Source organism: Mus pahari, chromosome 1 (assembly GCF_900095145.1).
Source record: "Mus pahari chromosome 1, PAHARI_EIJ_v1.1, whole genome shotgun sequence".
NCBI classification, from domain to species: Eukaryota; Metazoa; Chordata; class Mammalia; order Rodentia; family Muridae; genus Mus; species Mus pahari.
Window position 1 is genome coordinate 51,258,849 of NC_034590.1, and position 19,482 is coordinate 51,278,330.

A 19,482-nucleotide genomic window follows, 5' to 3' on the forward strand; every position below is an offset into this window, starting at 1 on the left:
GCGTGAGAAGACCCAGAGTCCCTGGTGGAAGTTCTGCAAGCTGCTTCTTCAAAGGAGGTTTATAAGCTTGTTCGGTGTGGCTGTGAATTCAGGTCGCCTACTTTTCTCTATTCCCTGCATCGGGCCCACCCCTAACACTTGCAGACCCAAAGTAAAAGTACACACCAGATCTATAGACTCTATGTTTAGCCATTTGAAAATTGTATAACGGGGGCTGGTGAGATGGCTCAGTGGGTAAGAGCACCCGACTGCTCTTCCGAAGGTCCGGAGTTCAAATCCCAGCAACCACGTGGTGGCTCACAACCACCCGTAACGAGATCTGACACCCTCTTCTAGAGTGTCTGAAGACAGCTACAGTGTACTTACATATAATAAATAAATAAATCAAAAAAAAAAGAAAATTGTATAACAAATAACAAACTGTGAAAAATGCTCTAGTTCCTGGGTTAATATACATTCTCACAGTAAGATAGAAAGCCGGGCTGACTTTTAGAATTCTAAGGCTCCTTGCAACACCCACAAACACAGCTGGACTATATAGTAGAACAGAGAGAAATGACTCCCAGACCTTCCCCACTTCTATTCTGATTTTGAGCTCCCCCTACATTGATGAAAGAGGGGAATGTGTGGATACCGCAAGCCACATTCAAAATCTGTCCCATATCTCTGCAGACAGCTATGCTGTAGGCAACAGTTAAGTCTACCTGTGCTCATGTTAGCATCTGGTTCCCTTCTAGGAGAAACTAGGAAAGGCTTGTCCTAAGGCCCATGACCCTCCCAGCCAGAGGCCTTAGCCAGGTCCACGATACTCTATCATTGTACCAGCAAGCAAAGCACACACTGACTAATTCACTGACACTGTGGTGTGAAGGGTCTAAAACCTGGAAAGACCACTGCTGACTCACAACCCCTCATGCTGTCCTTCCCTTCCCTGTCACCCTGGCAGCTACTGAGCTAGTCTCCTTACTTGTTTGGTATTTTTGCAAATACTCCGTAAGTGGACTCCCTCTGTATTTAAGTGTGCAAGACAGATTTCTTTCACTCAGAATAAGATACGGATACTAGTTTATGTCATATGTGACAACAGTACCATCCACATTGTTAGCAAATGGTGCTTCACTCCGTGTACCCATTTATCCACTAGAGAACATTCTATCTGTTTCCCACATCTGGAGGTTGTAAATGGAGTTACAAATATTTATGTGCAGGTTTTTGTGTGAATTTAGGTGTTTATACTTCTAGACTGTTGATATGGTATGTGTCTATGCAACTGTATAAGGCACTGTCAGATCATTTTCCTGGATTGTATACTATTTTCTATTCTCAGCAACAGCCCTACCCCTGGCCACCAACCTAGATGTTGAAGAACGTGGTGGCTTTTGACCATGGCTGACAGCAAGCTGCTACAGGGGACAGTGGTGTTTGCAAAGTGATGCTCGATTGGATTGGTTTTGTTTTGTTTTGTTCTATGTTTCTGTAAATGATCTGAGAGGATGTCAAGTTACACAAAGGCAGTTTGGTCTTCTGCATTTTTTTTTGTTTGCTTTTTCTGTTTTTGTTTTTCGAGACAGGTTTTCTCTGTGTAGCCCTGGCTGTCCTGGAACTCACTTTGTAGACCAGGCTGACCTCAAACTTAGAAATCTGCCTGCCTCTGCCTCCCGAGTGCAGCCTTCTGCATTTTAACACATCATTCCCTGTGAGTGATACTGGGTGACACTCCTTCTTGGGCTTATTTTTCCCACTGCCAAGTCTAGATCCTTCTAAATGCTCTCTACCCACCGTTAGTGACTTCTGAGATTGTCTAGTCTGGCCAGTTAAAGGAACTACATTAGTTCTTGTTCTAGGTGGGCTCAGCTCACTGTCCTCACTAGTGCCCTCCAGTGTTCCTTGTCCCAATACCAACTGCCCTCATCTCTCATGTGCCAGAAACATCACATACGTACTTCTTTTCCCTACATATGTCGGGAGCGACTATGATGACAGCTAGATACTTATAGGTCTTGCATAGACCACAGCCATGTTATCATATAAGACCATACTGCCCTGAGTTCAGCATATTAAAATGCCTCCTAATTTCATCATTAAATGTTTCTAAAACTATGACAGTGGCTGGTGAGATGGCTCAGTGGGTAAAGGCACTTGCCACCATGCCCGTGACCTGAGTTAAGTCTCTAGGAATTACATGGTGGAAGGAGAGAACTAATTCCCGAAGGGTGAGCCCCACACATGTACTATGGCACGCACAAATAAATAGAATAACGTAATTAAAATGATAACATTTGAAATCTCTTTGTTGTGTGTAATTTTAAAAATCCACGCTAGCTCCCGCTAGGCTCTAGAATCAGTAGCCTCCTGTTCCTCCTTGCCCAATGCCGAAAATGGCCGTCTGGTCCTGGTTACCTCTGCTGGCTTGCTAAGCAGCCCAAACCCATCCTTCCAGAGAATGCCTGGTGCTACCACTCTCGTTCCAATCTGACCGCCCCAGTGACCACCAATGACTGTTCTGTGGTTTTTTACCCTCTCTCTTGCCCATATAAATCATCGCAATGGAAAACACCAGACAGCCTTAATATTTAATACCAGCCAGATTTGTATCTGTGAATCTCCAACCTCAATAAGTCCATGCAAAGAACACACAACTCAGTTATAATATTTATAACCTGCATGCCTAGATTGGACAGATTTACCACTGTACTACTCCGTCCCCAGCTATGAGATCCCTTGCTACTTGTGGCTCCTCCAGGTCATGTGGTTCTGCTCCATCTTCCACCACCTCTTCCCCCATCCTCCTCTCTTTCCGTCCCTCCATCTCTTCTTCCTCCTTCCTCGCTCTCTCCTCTAAAACTTCCAGCCCCATCTTTCCCTTCCACTTCCCAGTCATAGGCTCTGGCCTTTATTTGACCAGTTAAAGTGAGGAGGAGGTTCACATGGAATCACCTGAATATGTGATCCACTCCTCATCTGTCAGTCAGGATTAGCATCAAAATACAAGCTGCACCAAGGCAATCTACAACTTCCCCTTTACACAGATTGTACACACCTTTGAAGCTTTTGAAGCACAGATTATTTGTTCCCTTCCTAAGGGCTTGTACTTTATAAAGATATGTAGAGGAGAGCTGCTAAGGTATAAATACTTTGGAAATATCTAATTGTTCTGATGTCGCAGGCCTTGGAGTTAGTATTCCTTCCATGTCCCAGACATTTCTGTAGACTCTCGTAGAGGAATCAGGGGCAGGGCTTATCACACCAATAAGACTGACAAAGGAACAGGTTGTCCCACAAAAATTGGACATGCTGAGCTGCATCTGATTGGGCCTGAGAGAAGAGAAACCTGGAGAGTCAATGGCTTGAACAGAGCCGTTTGCCAAGGCAGAGAACCGGGAAAGAGATCAGCTGTAAGTGGATTCCATTAGGAACTTGTCCTATCAGGAGGTGAAGAAAGGTAGCAAATGCCAATTCTCCATCACCAATCACGTCTTCTCCAGTTAGCCTGGGAGATGCCTGTCCTTCTGGTCCTCTTATGAATATGAAGACCATCCCAGGACCATGGTAGCAATCATGATATGTAAGGAAGTCCAGCCTGAGGCAGAAGGTCTAGCTTCTTGTTTACCTTTTTCTCAAAGTTTCTTTGCTCACTTTGCTTCTCAGCTTTGAGTTCCCAGAAGGTCTCGGTGCTACCTGCTGCGATGTCATCTTTTAAAGGAAATCAGGCTCAGAAACACAGGCTGTCTGTGTTTCCCAAGGGCCCGCTGGAGATTCCATCTCCAACGGAGGCAGACTGGCCTAAGGATGACGAAAAGGATTTTGTCTTCAAGGACTTGGATCAAGAGCTGGATTCCCTTCCTCAGCCCTACCGAATGATAAACAAACTGGTGAACCATCTGTTTAACCGGTCATGGGAAATTATTGAAGAGAGAGACGGCTTAAGGGAAGTTGAGAAGAACTGGATCGTGCCCGCCATCTACAATCCAGTTGCCGAAATCCGGGTATGAACAGAGTGCCTGTTTGTTTGTTTGTTTGTTTTGTTTTGTTTCGTTTCACTTACATATTAATGAAAATGGCTGATTCGGGAAAGAAAGAAACTCCTCTCCATTGGAAATACAGGTGCATCTTTGAGGGACAGTAGGCATGCTGCAGTTGCCTGCAGGAAATAGAGTGTCATGGTTAGTTGAAGATTACACAAAGAACCTTGATGTCATGGTATTGACACTGAAAAGCTTCATTCATGTATTAGCCCCCCTCCACGCGTGGCAATGAGAACTGTCAGCAATTCAGCTGTTGTTCTTCCCAGGACACTAGGTCGGATAAAGCACAGGATGTGCGTTTGTGCTCATGTTCAGAATATATACCTAGTCTGACTTCTGTTTCTCCGACTACTTCCCCCAGGGGTGAAGTGCTTAGGTTGAACATTTTCGACAGGCGCGTGCTTGGCAGTGACATGTCTCAGAAGATCCTGACTCCTCTCTGAAAAGCTAGCTCAGGTTGATTGATGGCATTGACAGATGAAAATAATTTTTGTCTTTTTATGTTCATGTTTTCCCAGCTCGACAAAATGCCTGGTGGTATGGCTGTTTCACATGACTATCTGTTTATTGGAGGACCCAAAGGATTCTCAATCTATAATCTGCACAATTGCAAAAGAGTATATGTTTTGGAGAAGTTTAAGGCTGATGTTATTTCCATCTGGGCCACAGATTTGGGGAATGATGTACTAATTGTTCCTATAGATGAAATGGGTATTTGTTCTTCTTTGATTTTAGATTAATTTGTAGGAACCTATAGACTGGCATTTGGTTTAATCTCTTTTGCAAGGATAAGTGAAGTCAGGCATGGTGGGTTCTCTCTGCTCATATAGTCATAAATACATGCAAGCGGGATGTGCCAGGCCTAGTCTAACATTTCACATGTGCTAATCCAGTTGGTTCTTCAACTGTCCAAGGGAAGCACAGTTGATTCTCGTCCTGTTTGGAAGAGACATCTTGAGGTATAGAGCATAAATAATTTCCTTGAGGTAAATAGTGGCACAAGATCATTTCAAACCAGGCAGGATAGCTCATACACCCTTCCAGCCCTCTGAGCCCTGCTGCCTTGCTGATGTCACCACCTGCCTGAGTGCATTGAAATACCTCCACACATGTTGAAAAGTCAAAACCAGAGGAGGGTAAGGGGGGGGAGAAGGAAGATTGGTACTGATTTTTTCATTTAAGAGAGAAAATGTGAAGGTCTGAGCCAGGACAGGGCAAAATAAAAAGAAACGTGTACTGTAGTGGTGCAAGATAGGAATTTAGCTGAAGTGAGGCGAAAGATACAAGGGAATTTTTGGTTCTGTTTATGCACCTTCTCTCTTAAGTGTTCAAAACAAAAGGCTTTTAAGAGAGCTGGCAGGATTGCCTAGTGGGCAGAGAGGCTTGCTACCATGCTTTAGTTCCATCCCCAGGACTCACTTGGTGGCGGTAGGGAAGCGACTCCTGCAGATTATCTTCTGACCGCCACACGCATGTGTGGCATGCGTGCCCCCTCTAAAAATACACAAGTTGTAAGAAAACATTTCAATTTCATTTGATATAAAGGGGAATACGATAGATACAGCAAGTAGCAGCTCACATGTGACCAGCACTTGCAAGGCAGAGGCAAGAGGATCAGAACTTCAAGGTCATCTTCAGCTATGTAGGGATTTTGAGGCCATCCCGAATTAGTGAGAGCCTGTCTCATTTACTCCTACCGAGGAGACTGAAGGATAGTGCATATTTGTGGTGAGGGAGGCAGGCTGGGCAGTGTGGGAAGTGCTGATTGCTATCTGTGTTAGTCCCTTGATAACAGTGACAGGGAAGGTGCTCAGGGCATGCGAGGTGAAGAAGTTCATTTGAGCGCCCACAGATCTGAGGTACCTGGAGGATGTCTATGTAGGACGTGGTGGGACGTTGGGCTAAAAAACAAGCCATATTCATTATGTAAGTAGTTTCATGTCTGTGTCAACTTCTTTGGGTGAATTTGAATGTAGACTACCTTGGTGTCCCTTATACAGTCAGTGTCATGGAATAACTATCCCATGAATCTTTATTTATTTTTTAAAATATTTATTTTATTTATATGAGTACACTGTATCTGTCTTCAGATGCACCAGAAGAGGGCATCAGATCCCATTACAGATGGTTGTGAGCCATCATGTGGTTGCTGGGAATTGAACTCAGGACCTTTGGAAGAGCAGTCAGTGCTCTTAACCGCTGAGCCATCTCGCCAGCCCCATGAATCTTTATTAAGAATGATTACAATTATACCCACAGTAAACCAAATATCTTTGTGTGATCTATCTATATCATGGGTACAAAGGCAGGTTATGAATAACTGGAGGACTCCTCAGAAATGTAAGAAGTCACAGCAGGTGACAGTCACATCCTGAATTCAACAGAATTAACCGCATGAGGAGCCTAGTGGGGTTAAGACACACAGAAAGGTAAGGGAGGAGTCTTTCTCTCAAAGGATCTTGTGAACCCAACATATCCACAGCAAATAGCGGTGCATGTGAAGAAGTGTGGGATGATGGGCAGAGCCGGGGACTGGGAGCGCAGGACGAACCACTTGGATGCTGTACTTATAGGAGACTTCCAGGAGATCAACATTAGCTAAGTAGGAGGGGACTGGGAAGAGGGACAGACTGAATATTTCAAAGTAAGGTAGAGGAAGGCTGGGAGACCTAGGACAGCATAGGCTACATGGGGCTGTGCCCCAGCCCTTCCTGGCTCTCCAGTCTCACAGTCTCTTATTTTTCTGTTTCAGGTATTGTGAGATTGTTTTACTTATGTAAGGACAGTCTTTATCTCATCAAGGCCATCAATGAAGTGGTAAGTTCCTATCTTTTCCCCATTAGCTGGAGAACATCAAGAAGGTACAAAGCCCCAGGCAATGGTGGCACATGCCTTTAATCCCAGCACTTGGGAGGCAGAGGCAGGCAGATTTCTGAGTTCGAGGCCAGCCTGATCTACAGAGTGAGTTCCAGGACAGCCAGGGCTACACAGAGAAACCCTGTCTCAAAAAACAAACAACAACAACAACAACAAAAACTTTCAATGGAGCAGGGCATCATGGTCTATACTGTAACCCCAGCACTGCAGAGGCAGAGGCAGGAGCAGCTCTGTTAGTACAAGCCAGACTGTAATAACAAAATTTCCTGTTTCTTCAACTAGTATAAATTAAGAGACTTGGCCAGGCATAGTGTGTACCCCTTTAATTCTAGGACTTGGGAGGCAAAGGCAAGTGAATCTCTGTGAGTTTGGGGCCTGCCTGGTTTCCATAGTGAGTTCCAGGAAGGCCAGACTATGAAGACACACCCTGTCTGAACTAGTTAGTTAATTTAATATTTAATAAAATAATAAAATAAATAAAATAAAATATTTAATAAAATAAGTGGATGTTGTGTATGTGTGTTTATGTATGTATGTGCATATGCCTCTGTGTTCAAGTGTGTGTATGTATGTGTGTGTATACATGTATGTGCAGATGGGTGTGCATCTGTGTGGAGGCCACAGGACGACTTTTGGTGTCTTCCTCAAGTACTCTCCACCTTGTGTTTTGGTACAGGATCACTCTGCATGGAGCTTGCTGATTTGACTAGACCAGCTGGGGAAGCAAGCTCAGGGTCTTCCTTTCTCCACCTTCCCAGCACTAGGATTGTAGACACATGCTGCTATACTCAGCTTACCACCACCACCACCACCACCACCACCACCACCATCATCATCACCACCATCACCACCACCACCACCACCATCATCACCACCCTCACCACCACCACAATCATCATCATCATCATCATCATTAAGTTTATGCTCTTACAATTTATCCAACTTTTTACATAAATGCTAGGGATCCAAACTCAGATCCTCAGGCTTGCATGGCAAGCACTTGTCCAACTAAGCCATCTTTCCAGACCCTTAGACTTGGGTTTTTTTTGTTTGTTTGTTTTTGATTTGTTTTTGTTTTGATTTTTGAGATAGGGTATGGTGGTTTACTCAAAAGTGTGTATGGCCCTCACAGACTTGTGTGTGAATGCTTGGCCCATAGTGGCATAACTAGGAGATGTGGCCTTATTGGAGTAGGCGTGGCCCTTTTGTAGGAAGTGCATCACTGTGGGGTAAGTTTTGAGGTCTCCTATGTTCAAGCTACACACAGTTTTCTTCTGATGCCTGTGGCTCCTCCAGCACCATGCATGCTTGCCTGCATGCTACCATGCTTCCTGCTATTATGATGATGGACTAATCCTCTGAACCTGTAAGCCAGCCCCAGTAAACACTGTCCTTTATAAGGGTTGCCTACCCTAAAACACAGGGTCTCTCTTTGCTGCCCTACCTGGCTTGGAACTCACTGTGTAAATCTGGCCAGCCTTGGACTTGTAGAGATCCACCTGCCTCTGCCTTTCAAAGTGCTGGGATCAAAGGCGTGCGCCACCATGCCTGATAGGCTTTGTTTTGATTGTAATCTGAACCAATTGTGACAGACATTAATACCCTCTAGGAGGCAACTGAGGAAACTGAGAAGCAGACAAGTTATTAGCTACTGTTTAGGAATTAATAACTTGAGCTTAACTAAATATTAGCAACATATTGGGTTTAGAAGGTAATAAACACAACTAAAATTGTGATGCCACAATGCAACAGCATAATGACACAGGGAACTTGATGTCACAAAATGTGGGGCATCGGGCTATACACAGACAGTCTGGTCTCCAGTCGAATTGAGAGCTGAACCCTGGGACCTGGTGGTGATAATTCACCTACATGGGATGGTAGGCGGTCCCTCATATCTTCTGGACTCAAGGCTCCTGTTGAAGTTACCACCCCAGAGCCCCCACAGGAGAAGCATGGTTAGTAGTCACATAGACAATGTCCCAAGCTTCTGACCTTCAGGCTAGACTCCTCCCAGTTACCTAGCAACAGTAAGATAACAGCTCACCAAAAGAAGGGCTGCTTGGCCCCACCTCACTCTCTCCTCTTGCTCTCCTCATTCTTTCCTCCCTTCTATCCTCTCTCTCTCCTCTCCCTCTCTCCCTCTTACTCTCTAGCCTTTCTTCTCTCTCCCCTTTTCCCCTTTCTCTCCTCTTGGCCATGGCCTGTCTCTCTCTCTCTCTTTCACCTTCTCTCTTTCCCCATGCCTTTGTACAATAAAATTTTAAGACCATAGACTGTCTCTGTTCATCAAGGCTCACTGCCCTTGGACGATGGGATAGGCTTTCCTCTAATGAGCCGTTTCTAATCTCCCAGTGGAAGGCCTTCCTGTGCTCCAGTCAAGGCCCAGACTAAGGACTCTTGCCTGTGTGGGAACCTCTCCCTATGTCCTCTCTCCCATAACCCCGGGGCTGCAGGGTGGTGCCCCAGGGTCCCCGGTCGGGGACTGCCGCTTGCCCACCCCCCACCCCTGTCGAGTGGGGTCAGTGGCTTAGATGCCCACCTGGGGCCCAGTGGAAAGCATCTGGCAGCCCTCCCACGTCCACCTGCCCAGGGCGTGGAGGAACTCTGGTTGGACGTGGGCTCTTCCATCCCCCTCCTTTCCCCTTCCCCCTTATTAGTTCCCACAACAAAGGAGCTGGGATGTCACAGTGATGTCATCAGTGGCACAGTGGAGGATTGTAGAGTCACATGCAGTATTGTTACAGAGCAGCTTGGTGATGTCAGAATGCATCATTATGATCTTACAGCACGGTAACAGTGATGTCCCATGATGCATTGTGATGGTGTAAAGAAGCATTGGATGGCACAATTGCAAGTTGTCCAGTGCAACATTGTGACAGCACAGTTAAGTAGTGTGATGTCATTTTGAGGCACTATTTGTCACACTGCAGTTTATGATGTCACAGTACAGCATTGTGGTAACAAAATTGAACATTGTAATGGCACAAGGCAGAACTATGATGCTGAAATGCAAAACTGTGATGCACAGTGAACCATTACCATAGCCCACAGCAGTGTTGATGTCATACAGAGAGGCATTATGATGCCACAATCCAGCATTCTGAGGACACAATGTAGCACTGCAATGTCACAATGAAACATTCTGATGACACAGTAGAGCACTGTCTTGTCACAGTGCAGCATTGTGGTGGCTCAGTTCAGTATTATGATGGCACAATGCTTTGTGACATCACAAGCAACATCAAGATTTTTTAGAATGAAGAATTGTGATGCCACAGTGCAGCACTGTCATACCACAACTGAGCATCTCGATGTCACAGTGGAGCTACGCTGTAGCACAATGGAGCTTTGTACTGGCACAGTGGAGCATCGTGATAGCCACATTGGGGATTCATTATGCCATTTTGGTTTTGTGTGTTTGAAAAATCTCGACAGTAAGTTGATATTAAGATATATAAATAAATAAATAAAAAGTGTTTGCTCTTTAAATAAGTTAGGGACTGTCTTAGCTAGGGTTTTACTGATATGAACAGACACCATGACTAAGGCAACTCTTATAAGGACAATATTTAATTGGGGCTGGCTTAGAGGTTCAGAGGGTCAGTCCATTATCATCAAGGTGGGAACATGACAGCATCTAGGCAGGCATGGTGCAGGGGGAGCTGAGAGTTCTACATCTTTATCTGAAGGCTGCTAAAAGAATACTGGCTTTCAAGAAGTTAGGATGAGGGTCTTAAAGCTCACACCCACAGCAACACACCTACTCCAACAGGCCACACCTTCTAATAGCGCCACTCCTTGGGCTGAGCATGTACAAACCATCAGAGGGACTCACCAATATGACTAGTCTATCACTATAGTTTGTTAGTGGTTCTCAAGCTCCTTCAAGGTGTAGCATACCCATCCCGCAGCCTTTCTCAGCTGGCCCTCATTGGAAAAGCTTTTGTTCCAGGGTTCTGCCCCAGCCTCTGCTATAGTCCAGGCAAGCACCAGTTCTCTCTGACATGTAGAGCTTATTTTGACTCAGCTGAATAATTGAGTACAGCCTCGACTTTAGGCTTTGCAAACCAGATCTGATTGCATTCCATGACCTTCAAGGAACTAAGTCTAAAGCAAGCTCCATTTCTTGTCCAGTTCCTGTACAAAGCTGGAGATACGAGCTGATGTGAGACGTGTGCTATCACGAGCTTCTGGAAGACCTGTCCTGGTGTGAGCCACAGGAGCCCTGCCTTATGCTCCTTCCCCTTAGCGGACAGCACTCACTCTGTTGGCATCTCTTCTTTTCAGGATGATGCCAGCAAGCAAAGCACCTGTGTGAAGATGGAAATCTCTCAGAACGGGGACTACGCAGCTTTCCTCTTCCAAGGCAAGGTCACCCAAAAGCTGTGACAGATGTGCAGATTTGTGTCTCTTCCAGACTTCACCATAGACCTTTTATTTGGAAATAATTTTAGACACATGTGGTGTTAAACACCTGTAATCCTAGCTCCAGGGAGGCTCAGAAGGATCCCGAGTGTAAGGATACAGTGAGCCCCTGTCTCAAAAACCAAGAACCAACAAAAGAAATGACTTTCTATTTAAAGAATAGCAAGGGCTGGAAAGATGGCTCATGAGTTAAGAGCACTGACTGCCCTTCCCAGAGGGCCAGGTTTTGAGCCCAGCACCCACATGACAGCTCACAACTGTCTGTAACTGTAGTTCCAGGGGATCTAACAACCTCTTCTGGGCTCTGTATGCAGGTGGTATACAGACATGCATAGAGGTAAATGCCCATACACAGAAAATAAGTAACATCTTTTACAACAACTACTACTATTGTAGTTAGATGTTTGGGGGGAGCTACTTTGAGAAGATACAGTATCTTAGTTCTCCTTAAAGTTTTATGTGCCGGTCTTAGCACCTGTTTCCTCATCTGGCCAGCTGCAGTTGGGCCTATGTCAACAGAGCACACTTTATTCGAATGTTTGTTAGTTTGATTTTCAGCTTTTACACATTTAGACATATAAATATTTTATATAAGCCTGGATCTATACTTTTTACCCCAAAGGACCCCCAAATGCTAAGTGTTTGCCGAAGATAGAGATTTTGTAGTGCTTTTTGTATCAAAGGACATGTTAGGGGCTGGAGAGATGGCTCAGCAGTTAAAAGCACTGGTTACTCTTCCAGAGGATCCAGGTGTGATTCCCAGCATCAGTATGGCAGGAACAACCAACCATATGTACCTCTAGTTCCAAGGGATATAACACCCTCTTCTGGCCCCTGCAGGTGCCAAACACATATATAATGTGCAAACATACATGTAGGCAAAATGCTCATGTATTCGTGGTCTCTGCTGTCAAATCAAAGAACCACAGAGTGGATAGCTTTAAATGATGGCATTTACTCCCTTGTGGTTGTGGAACAAGATGTGTGAAATTAAGGTATCCAGATGATTATGTGTTTGATGGAACATTGAGGCAGGATACTGTTCCATGGGAGAGCAACCTTGGGTCTATATTCAGAACAAGAGCTCAGCCTGATCTTGGGATGAGAGGAGGTTCCGTAGCCTCCCCATAAATCAAATGTTGGTCAGAGAATTCTTTGGGATCTGTCCCTTTGCCCTAAGCCTCTCTTACTATGCTTACATGGGCCAGCTTCCTCCCCTAAGTGGCAATGTCAACTCTAGGGCAGAATGTCAGCAGAACTGACTGTTTGCAACACTGAAAACATGGGACTTGGCAAAGATGGCAGTTTGATTAAAAACTGAGTTGTGCCAGTGTTGTTGAAGCCCCTGCCTGCATTAGATAGCAGTGGCCTGAGGGCTCAACTCTCCATGCATACATCGCTCAGCTTACACAAGCCCCTTCCACAGGCACTGACTGCAGAGGGTCTGGGACTCCAGGCCAGCACTTGTGAGGAGACAGACAGTCTCCAGCTGAAACTGGCCACACCACTCCATTGCCCAATGCTGTTTGTTGGTTTCCCAATGCAGGAGCCGGGGATGTCTGGCTGGAAGTGTATAAGTTGCCCAAGGAGATTTGGATAAAGGAAGTGGAGCACCCCCAATTGACTCTAAATCAAAAGAAAAAAGCCAAACAGCTGCAACTGGTAGGAACATCTTTTTTCTTTTCTTTTTTTCTTGAGACAGGGTTTCTCTGTGTAGCCCTGGCTGTCCTGGAACTCACTCTGTAGATCAGGCTGGCCTCAAACTCAGAAATCTGCCTGCCTCTGCCTCCCAAGTGCTGGGATTAAAGGTGTGTGCCATCATAGGAACATCTTTTTTAATCAATATATTTCTCTCTACACTTAGCCGAAATCTAGCCTAAATTCTCCATGGAACTAGCAAGGCCACTGCAGGTTTGACAAACAGCAACAGGGACAGTGGACAGCTTCCAAAACTGGTTTATTTTATTATATTAGTAAGGAGAGATGTCTTGAGTAACAGAGGTTCCGTGCCTCTCTTGACTTGGACTTCTGTCCCTGAGACTGCACCCAGATCTTTCTTGTGGGAGGGGAGTGTCTTTTATCCTGTGTCCTGTGTCCTCACAGGTACCTTTTCCCACTCCTGGTTGGAAACAATCCTTGAATGTTTCAGGTTCTATTATGTTTACCAGAGTGTGGCCTTTGCTTCTCTTTTTAAGATTTATTTATTTATTTATTTATCTATCTATCTATTTATTTATTTATTTATGAATACACTGTAGCTGTCTTCAGACAGACCAGAAGATGGCATTGGACCCCATTACAGATGGTTGTGAGCCACCATGTGGTTGCTGGGAATTGAACTCAGGACCTCTGGAAGAGCAGCCAGTGCTCTTAACTGCTGAGCCGTCTCCCCAGCCACCTTTGTTTTTCTTAGTAGGTAGCAACTTAACTATTTCAGCTGGCTTGAGATGTAATTTCTCAGGAAATATTAAAGCTTATTTTACTTAAGAATATAATATAAATATGCATGTATTAGTTTTCTTTTTAGAAATAAACTATTTTGGGGGAAGGGGGTCAAGACTCCCCATAAATCAAATGTAGGTCTGTATAGCCCTAGCTGTCCTGAAACTCACTCTGTAGACCAGGCTGGCTTCGAACTCAGAAATCCACCTGCCTCTGCCTCCCAAGTGCTGGGATAAAAGGCGTGTGCCACCACTGTCCGGGGAAATCAATTATTATTAATTGAGCACCCCGTTTAAAACCTACTGAGCTAAGCTGGGTGGTGGTGGCACACACTCAGGCAGAGGCAGGAGCCCAGTGAGATTAAGGCCAGTCTGGACTGCAAAGTAAACTGCAGGGCAGCCAGGGCTACACAGAGTAACCTTGTCTCAAGAAACCAAATAAAACACGAATAACAAAACAAAACACATTGTGTTTAATGTGCTGGAATAAGGAAGTAACTCTGTGGGGGAGCATGAGCCTAGCCTATGCTAGCACACACCAGCCCAGCCTGATCTATGCAGCACACATTAGTCTAGCCTGAGCTAGCACACACAGACAAACACACTGTGTCAGGTCTACCAAGGAGAAATTCATGGTCTTACTAATATGGGGGACAAAGGCTGAGATGCTCCTATGCTGAGCCCACCATAGGATCTACTCAGAAGGTGACTTCAGAGTGCAGAGCCTCCCCTTATACAATGATAGAATTTGTCAACCACACATCCTTTCTGGCCCTTCTTACATAAGATTTCACCCTGATATGTGTGAATGCTCTTTTGTATTAACTAGATGGCAGATTTCCAAATTAAGGTCACAATGTTAAGCTTTCTAAATTTTAGTCAGTCAGTCACAGGATGTCATAGTCAATGCCCAAACAATATATTTTTGAAAGACTGATGGATTTATAATTGAAGTAGTAAGGATACATTGGGTTGAAAGTATTCTTTTGATGTGTGTGTGCCCACACTGTTTTTTTGTTTTTTAATTTTGAAGCAGAGTTGTGTAACATGGTCTACAAACTTGAATTTGAAGCCCTTCTTCCATTTATTTATTTATTTATTTATTTATTTATTTATTTATTTATTTATGGGTTTTGAGACAGGGTTTCTCTGTGTAGCCCTGCCTGACCTAGAACTTGCTCTCTAGACTACCCTGGCCTTGAACTCAGTTCTGTCTGCCTCTGCCTCCTGAGTGCTGGGATTAAAGTCATCTGCACCACTGCCCAGCTGTTCAGTTGTTTCTCATACACTGAGGATCAGCCAGCATGTAACATGTGTTTTGTTTAGAGTTACTTAAGTGTAAATTGTTAGTGTCATCACTATGTTTTCCCAATCAGAAATATTCACTTTGGGAATGCAACACAGGCTGCCAGGCATAGTGGCTTACACTTTTAATTCCAGCATTTAGGAGGCAGAGGCAGGTAGATCTCTGTCAGTTCAGTGCCAGCCTGGTCTACATACTGAGTTCCAGGACAGCCAGAACTACATAGAGGAATCCTGTCCAGAAACAAAACAAAACAAAACAAAAAACAAAATACTCCATCACAACACAGTGTATCTATATGCAGGCACATCACATGGTGCTCTATACATATGTGCTAATTTCAAAGACAAGGAAGGCCCTGGAGATTACTTAGTGGGCTAAGACACATGCTGCCAAGTTGGACAACCTGAGTTTGTCCCCTGAGACCCACATGACAGGAGAGAACTGGCCACCACAAGTTGTCCTCTATTTCAGCAAGCAAACCATGGTGCACACAAGGCTCCCTCTCACAAATATATACTAGTAAATTAATTATTATATTATTTAAATATTAAATTTTAATATATGAAAATAAAATATGATAAAAAAGAAAAGAGCTACTCATTTCGGCTTTCTTCAGTGTTGATTTTCGTATGGTCCCTAACTGATCCATTCACCCTACACCATAATTAAATTCCTCATCTTTCTCCAGCTCCTTTAAGGTCCTGAAGAGTGGGCACCATGTCTTGAAACCCTGCAGGCTAGAGAATTGCCCAGATGCTGATCCTCCATGTGTACTCCATGAATCCAGTTCATAAAAGAGGAAATGGGTCAGGGAGAGACAGAATTTCTCTGAAGATATCAGGGAGTCAGGAACACGTATCAAACCTACTGTGAATTAATTTTCCTTTTCTTTCCCCTCCTTAGAACACTCCTGACCCTGCTGTTACAGAAAGCATAGAAACGGTAAGAAACTTTAAAGACAGTCTCCAGAGAGACTTCAGTTACATTTGAAAGGTTCATGTTTGTAAGTGAAAAGTGTATTAGCTATCAAGTACCCTGGTAAAGATGTCCTGCTGCCCACCCCATCCCCACCCCTGCCCCCACATTCCCAGCTTCTCTGTGTCTTAATCTTGTATCTTACAGTCATTGGAGACAACCCCTAATCATGTGTCCTGAGGCAGGTTTATCTCAAGTCAGGGAGCTTAAATTCCAGCCCCATCACTTACAAAGCCCCTCCCAAAGCTGTGGCAGGGGCCCTAGTGATATAGTTACATCATCTTTTATTTTTGTAAAGTTTGCAAAAATTAATATTGTTTAGGCACCATCCCTTGAGACTCATTTTCCTCTGCTGTAATTTCCCTCATGTTGAGTATTAGAACAACCTTGGCATTTTGTGTTCGTGACTTTATGGGTATTTTTTTTTTTTTAGGCAGGGTGTCCATGTAGCCCACAGTGACCTAGAACTCACCGTCTTCCACTGCGTCCCCTGTGCTAGGATTCTGAACCCTCACTCCACGCCCTGATTTCCCTAAAGAGGACCTCACCCACTCTGTAGCAGTGCATCCCACCAAGACAGGTGAACTGTGCGGTTCATCTTCATCTTGGAATGCTTGACAGGACAGAGCAGACTTCCTGTCCTGGGGACCTGGGCCACACCGTTTCCTAAGGCTTGCCAGAGGAGCCATAAACATCTGAAATGGGGTCTCTTGCTAGAGACCTTTTGTTTGAAGCTGCACACGTAACCCTGGGCAGCACCACTCTGGGAAGTTAGCTCCCTCAGCCGACAGCATGGAGGCCTGTGCTTACACAGCACATAAGAGCTCCACCCAGGAAGAGCAAGGGGTCAGGGTCAGTCTTGGATATGGAACAAGTATGAGGCCAGCCTGAGCAACGTGAAATTCTGTCTCGAAGAAGAAGAAACGTTCTTCAAGACTTAAGTAATGGGGGAGTCTCCTCCAGATAGAAGCATTCAGGGCTGGGAAGTCAAAAAGATGACAAGATGCCAGGCATGGTGACCCACAACCTTAATTCCAACACATAGGAAGCAGAGGCAGGAGGGTTTCTGCAAGTTCTGGTCTACATAGTTCCAGGACAGCCTGAGCTATAGCAAGACCCTGTCCAAAACAAAACAAAAAAACAAAAAAAGTATCCACCACATTGGTTCATACTTAATGTACTGATTTTTGTGTGTTGTTTAGGATGAAGGTACAGAATTTAAAGAGATACTCTCAGGGAAAAAAAAAGGAGCGGGTCTGGAGAGATGGCTCAGTGATTAAGAACATTTGCTGCTCCTTCAGAGCCTGAGTTTGGGTCTTGGCACCAACATCGGGAGACTCACAATTGCCTGTAACTCCAGCTCCAGGGAATTTGATGGTCTCTTGGACTCTCCAGACACCTACACTTATGTGCATACCCCCGCTCTCCCCAACACAAATACACAATTTCCAAAGTTATTCTAATGAAAGGGAGAGACTCTTAGGGTATGTGTGCAGGTGAAGAGCTACCAGGTCCAAATGAGAACCTGAGTTCCTCCTCTCCATCCCGATTGTCTGTGAGCCCCCTCTTCCCTCCCCTCCCATCCTGTGAGCCCCCTCTTCCCTCCCCTCCCATCCTGTGAGCCCCCTCTTCCCTCCCCTCCCATCCTGAGCCCCCTCTCCCCTCCCCTCCCATCCTGTGAGCCCCCTCTCCCCTCCCCTCCCATCCTGTGAGCCCCCTCTTCCCTCCTCTCCCACCTTGGCACTGTTCCTCTTTACGGAAGGTTACTGCCTGTTTTCATGCTGTGCTGTTTAATAACTGTATCTTCTAAACATAACCACAGCTCTACATCCTCACAACCTTTTCTCTTTATTGTTCTTTGCCTGTTATATTTTCCAGGGTCTCTTCTTACTGAATAGCAGCGGTAAATAGCCTTTTTCAAATTGAGCTTGCTAAGGGTTTTGTTTTATTTAAATCAAGAATGGGCCTGATGCCGGGAGGTGGTGGTGCACGCCTTTAATCCCAGCACTTGGGAGGCAGAGGCAGGTGGATTTCTGAGTTCGAGGCCAGCCTGGTCTACATAGTGAGTTCCAGGACAGCCAGGGCTACACAGAGAAACCCTGTCTTGAAAAACCAAAAAAAAAAAAAAAAAAAAAAAAGAATGGGCCTGATAAGATGGCTCAGCAAACCATACATGTAGATAGAGCACTCATATATCTAAAATAAATAAATAAATAACTATTTTAAAAAGTAAACCAAGAATGAATAGTGACTTTTATCTACATTTTTCTCATTAAAAATGAACTCTGTATATTTAAGGCATACAGCATGATGCTGTGGGATACATACAGATCTTTAAGAGAGGTTTCCATGGTGAAGCCAATAACATACCTCTGCATGCTCATGTTTGCTGCTGCTTTGTGACAAGAGCAAGCAAACTCATTCATTCATTCAGCACAGTCCCACGCATAGCACTGCTTTGTGCCGGCTGCCTCAGATGCGTCAGTCTTCAGATAGTCACCCTGCATCTCTGTGTCGCATTACCCCTTCCTCTCCATCCCGGAGCCATGGCAACCACTGTTGGTTTATAGCTCTGTGTGTCTGATATTTTGTTGCAGTTCTCCATTAAGTGAGGCTGTAGTTTGTTTCCCAGGAGTCTACCATAACTAGAGGCTTGGTCTCTAGGTTGGTAGGATTGGGAAGCTCTGCAGAACTTTCAAGCCAAGGTGGTGCCTAGGGCTCATTCTTGTGTTCAATCTCGAGTCCTCGTAAGAGAGAGAAGCCCAGCCCTTCTCTCTCGTGTAAGATATTACTTGGCTTGTGTCTGCACGTGCTCCTGTCATTGCTATGCATGCCGTGAGATGACATAGCTGAGAGATCGCTTCTTGTATTAGTTTGTTCTTTACTGCTATGATAAATATCAAAGCAACTCGGGGAGGAAAGGGTTAATTCCTTCTCATGCTTCCATGCCACAGTCCATCATCAGGGGAAGCCAGGGCAGAAGCACAGGTCAGGGACCTGGTTGCAGTAACAGAGGCAGAGACTGGGGTGGAAAGCAGCTACTCTCCACTGGCTGGCCAAGCTGCCTTTTTTATGCAACCCTGGACCACCTGCCCAGGGGTGGCACCGCCCACGGTGGGCTGGACCCTCTCACATCAATCATTAGTGAAGAAGATGCTCCACACACTTGCATCCAGACTCACCAGACAGAGGCATTTTCTCAACTGAGGGTCTCTCTGCCAAGTTGACTTCTAGCTGTGTCAAATGGACAAAGCAAAGCAAAGCAAAACCATCTGGCAGACAGCACTGTTACATAGCCAGGGTCTCTGTGCTGTCTGGTAGTGTTCTGTGTGGGCGATCGTCTACACAGACAGACATAGACACGTACACACACTCACACACACGTCTGGTAGTGTTCTGTGTGGGTGATCGTCTACACAGACAGACATAG

The 19,482-nt window shown here is 45.0% G+C and overlaps 1 protein-coding gene across 1 annotated transcript in view; it reads left to right on the plus strand.

Annotated features, from left to right (window-relative positions):
- The first annotated feature begins 3,665 nt into the window (after positions 1-3,665).
- Wdr93 (WD repeat domain 93) overlaps positions 3,666-19,482 on the plus strand; it is a 37,223-nt gene continuing 21,406 nt past the window's right edge. Inside the window, exons 1-6 of the mRNA XM_021220117.2 lie at positions 3,666-3,986; positions 4,544-4,736; positions 6,778-6,842; positions 11,193-11,271; positions 12,877-12,992; positions 15,981-16,019. Of these exons, the coding sequence (XP_021075776.1) occupies positions 3,687-3,986; positions 4,544-4,736; positions 6,778-6,842; positions 11,193-11,271; positions 12,877-12,992; positions 15,981-16,019 (792 nt within the window). The 5' untranslated portion in view covers positions 3,666-3,686. The remainder of the gene's footprint in view (positions 3,987-4,543; positions 4,737-6,777; positions 6,843-11,192; positions 11,272-12,876; positions 12,993-15,980; positions 16,020-19,482) is intronic.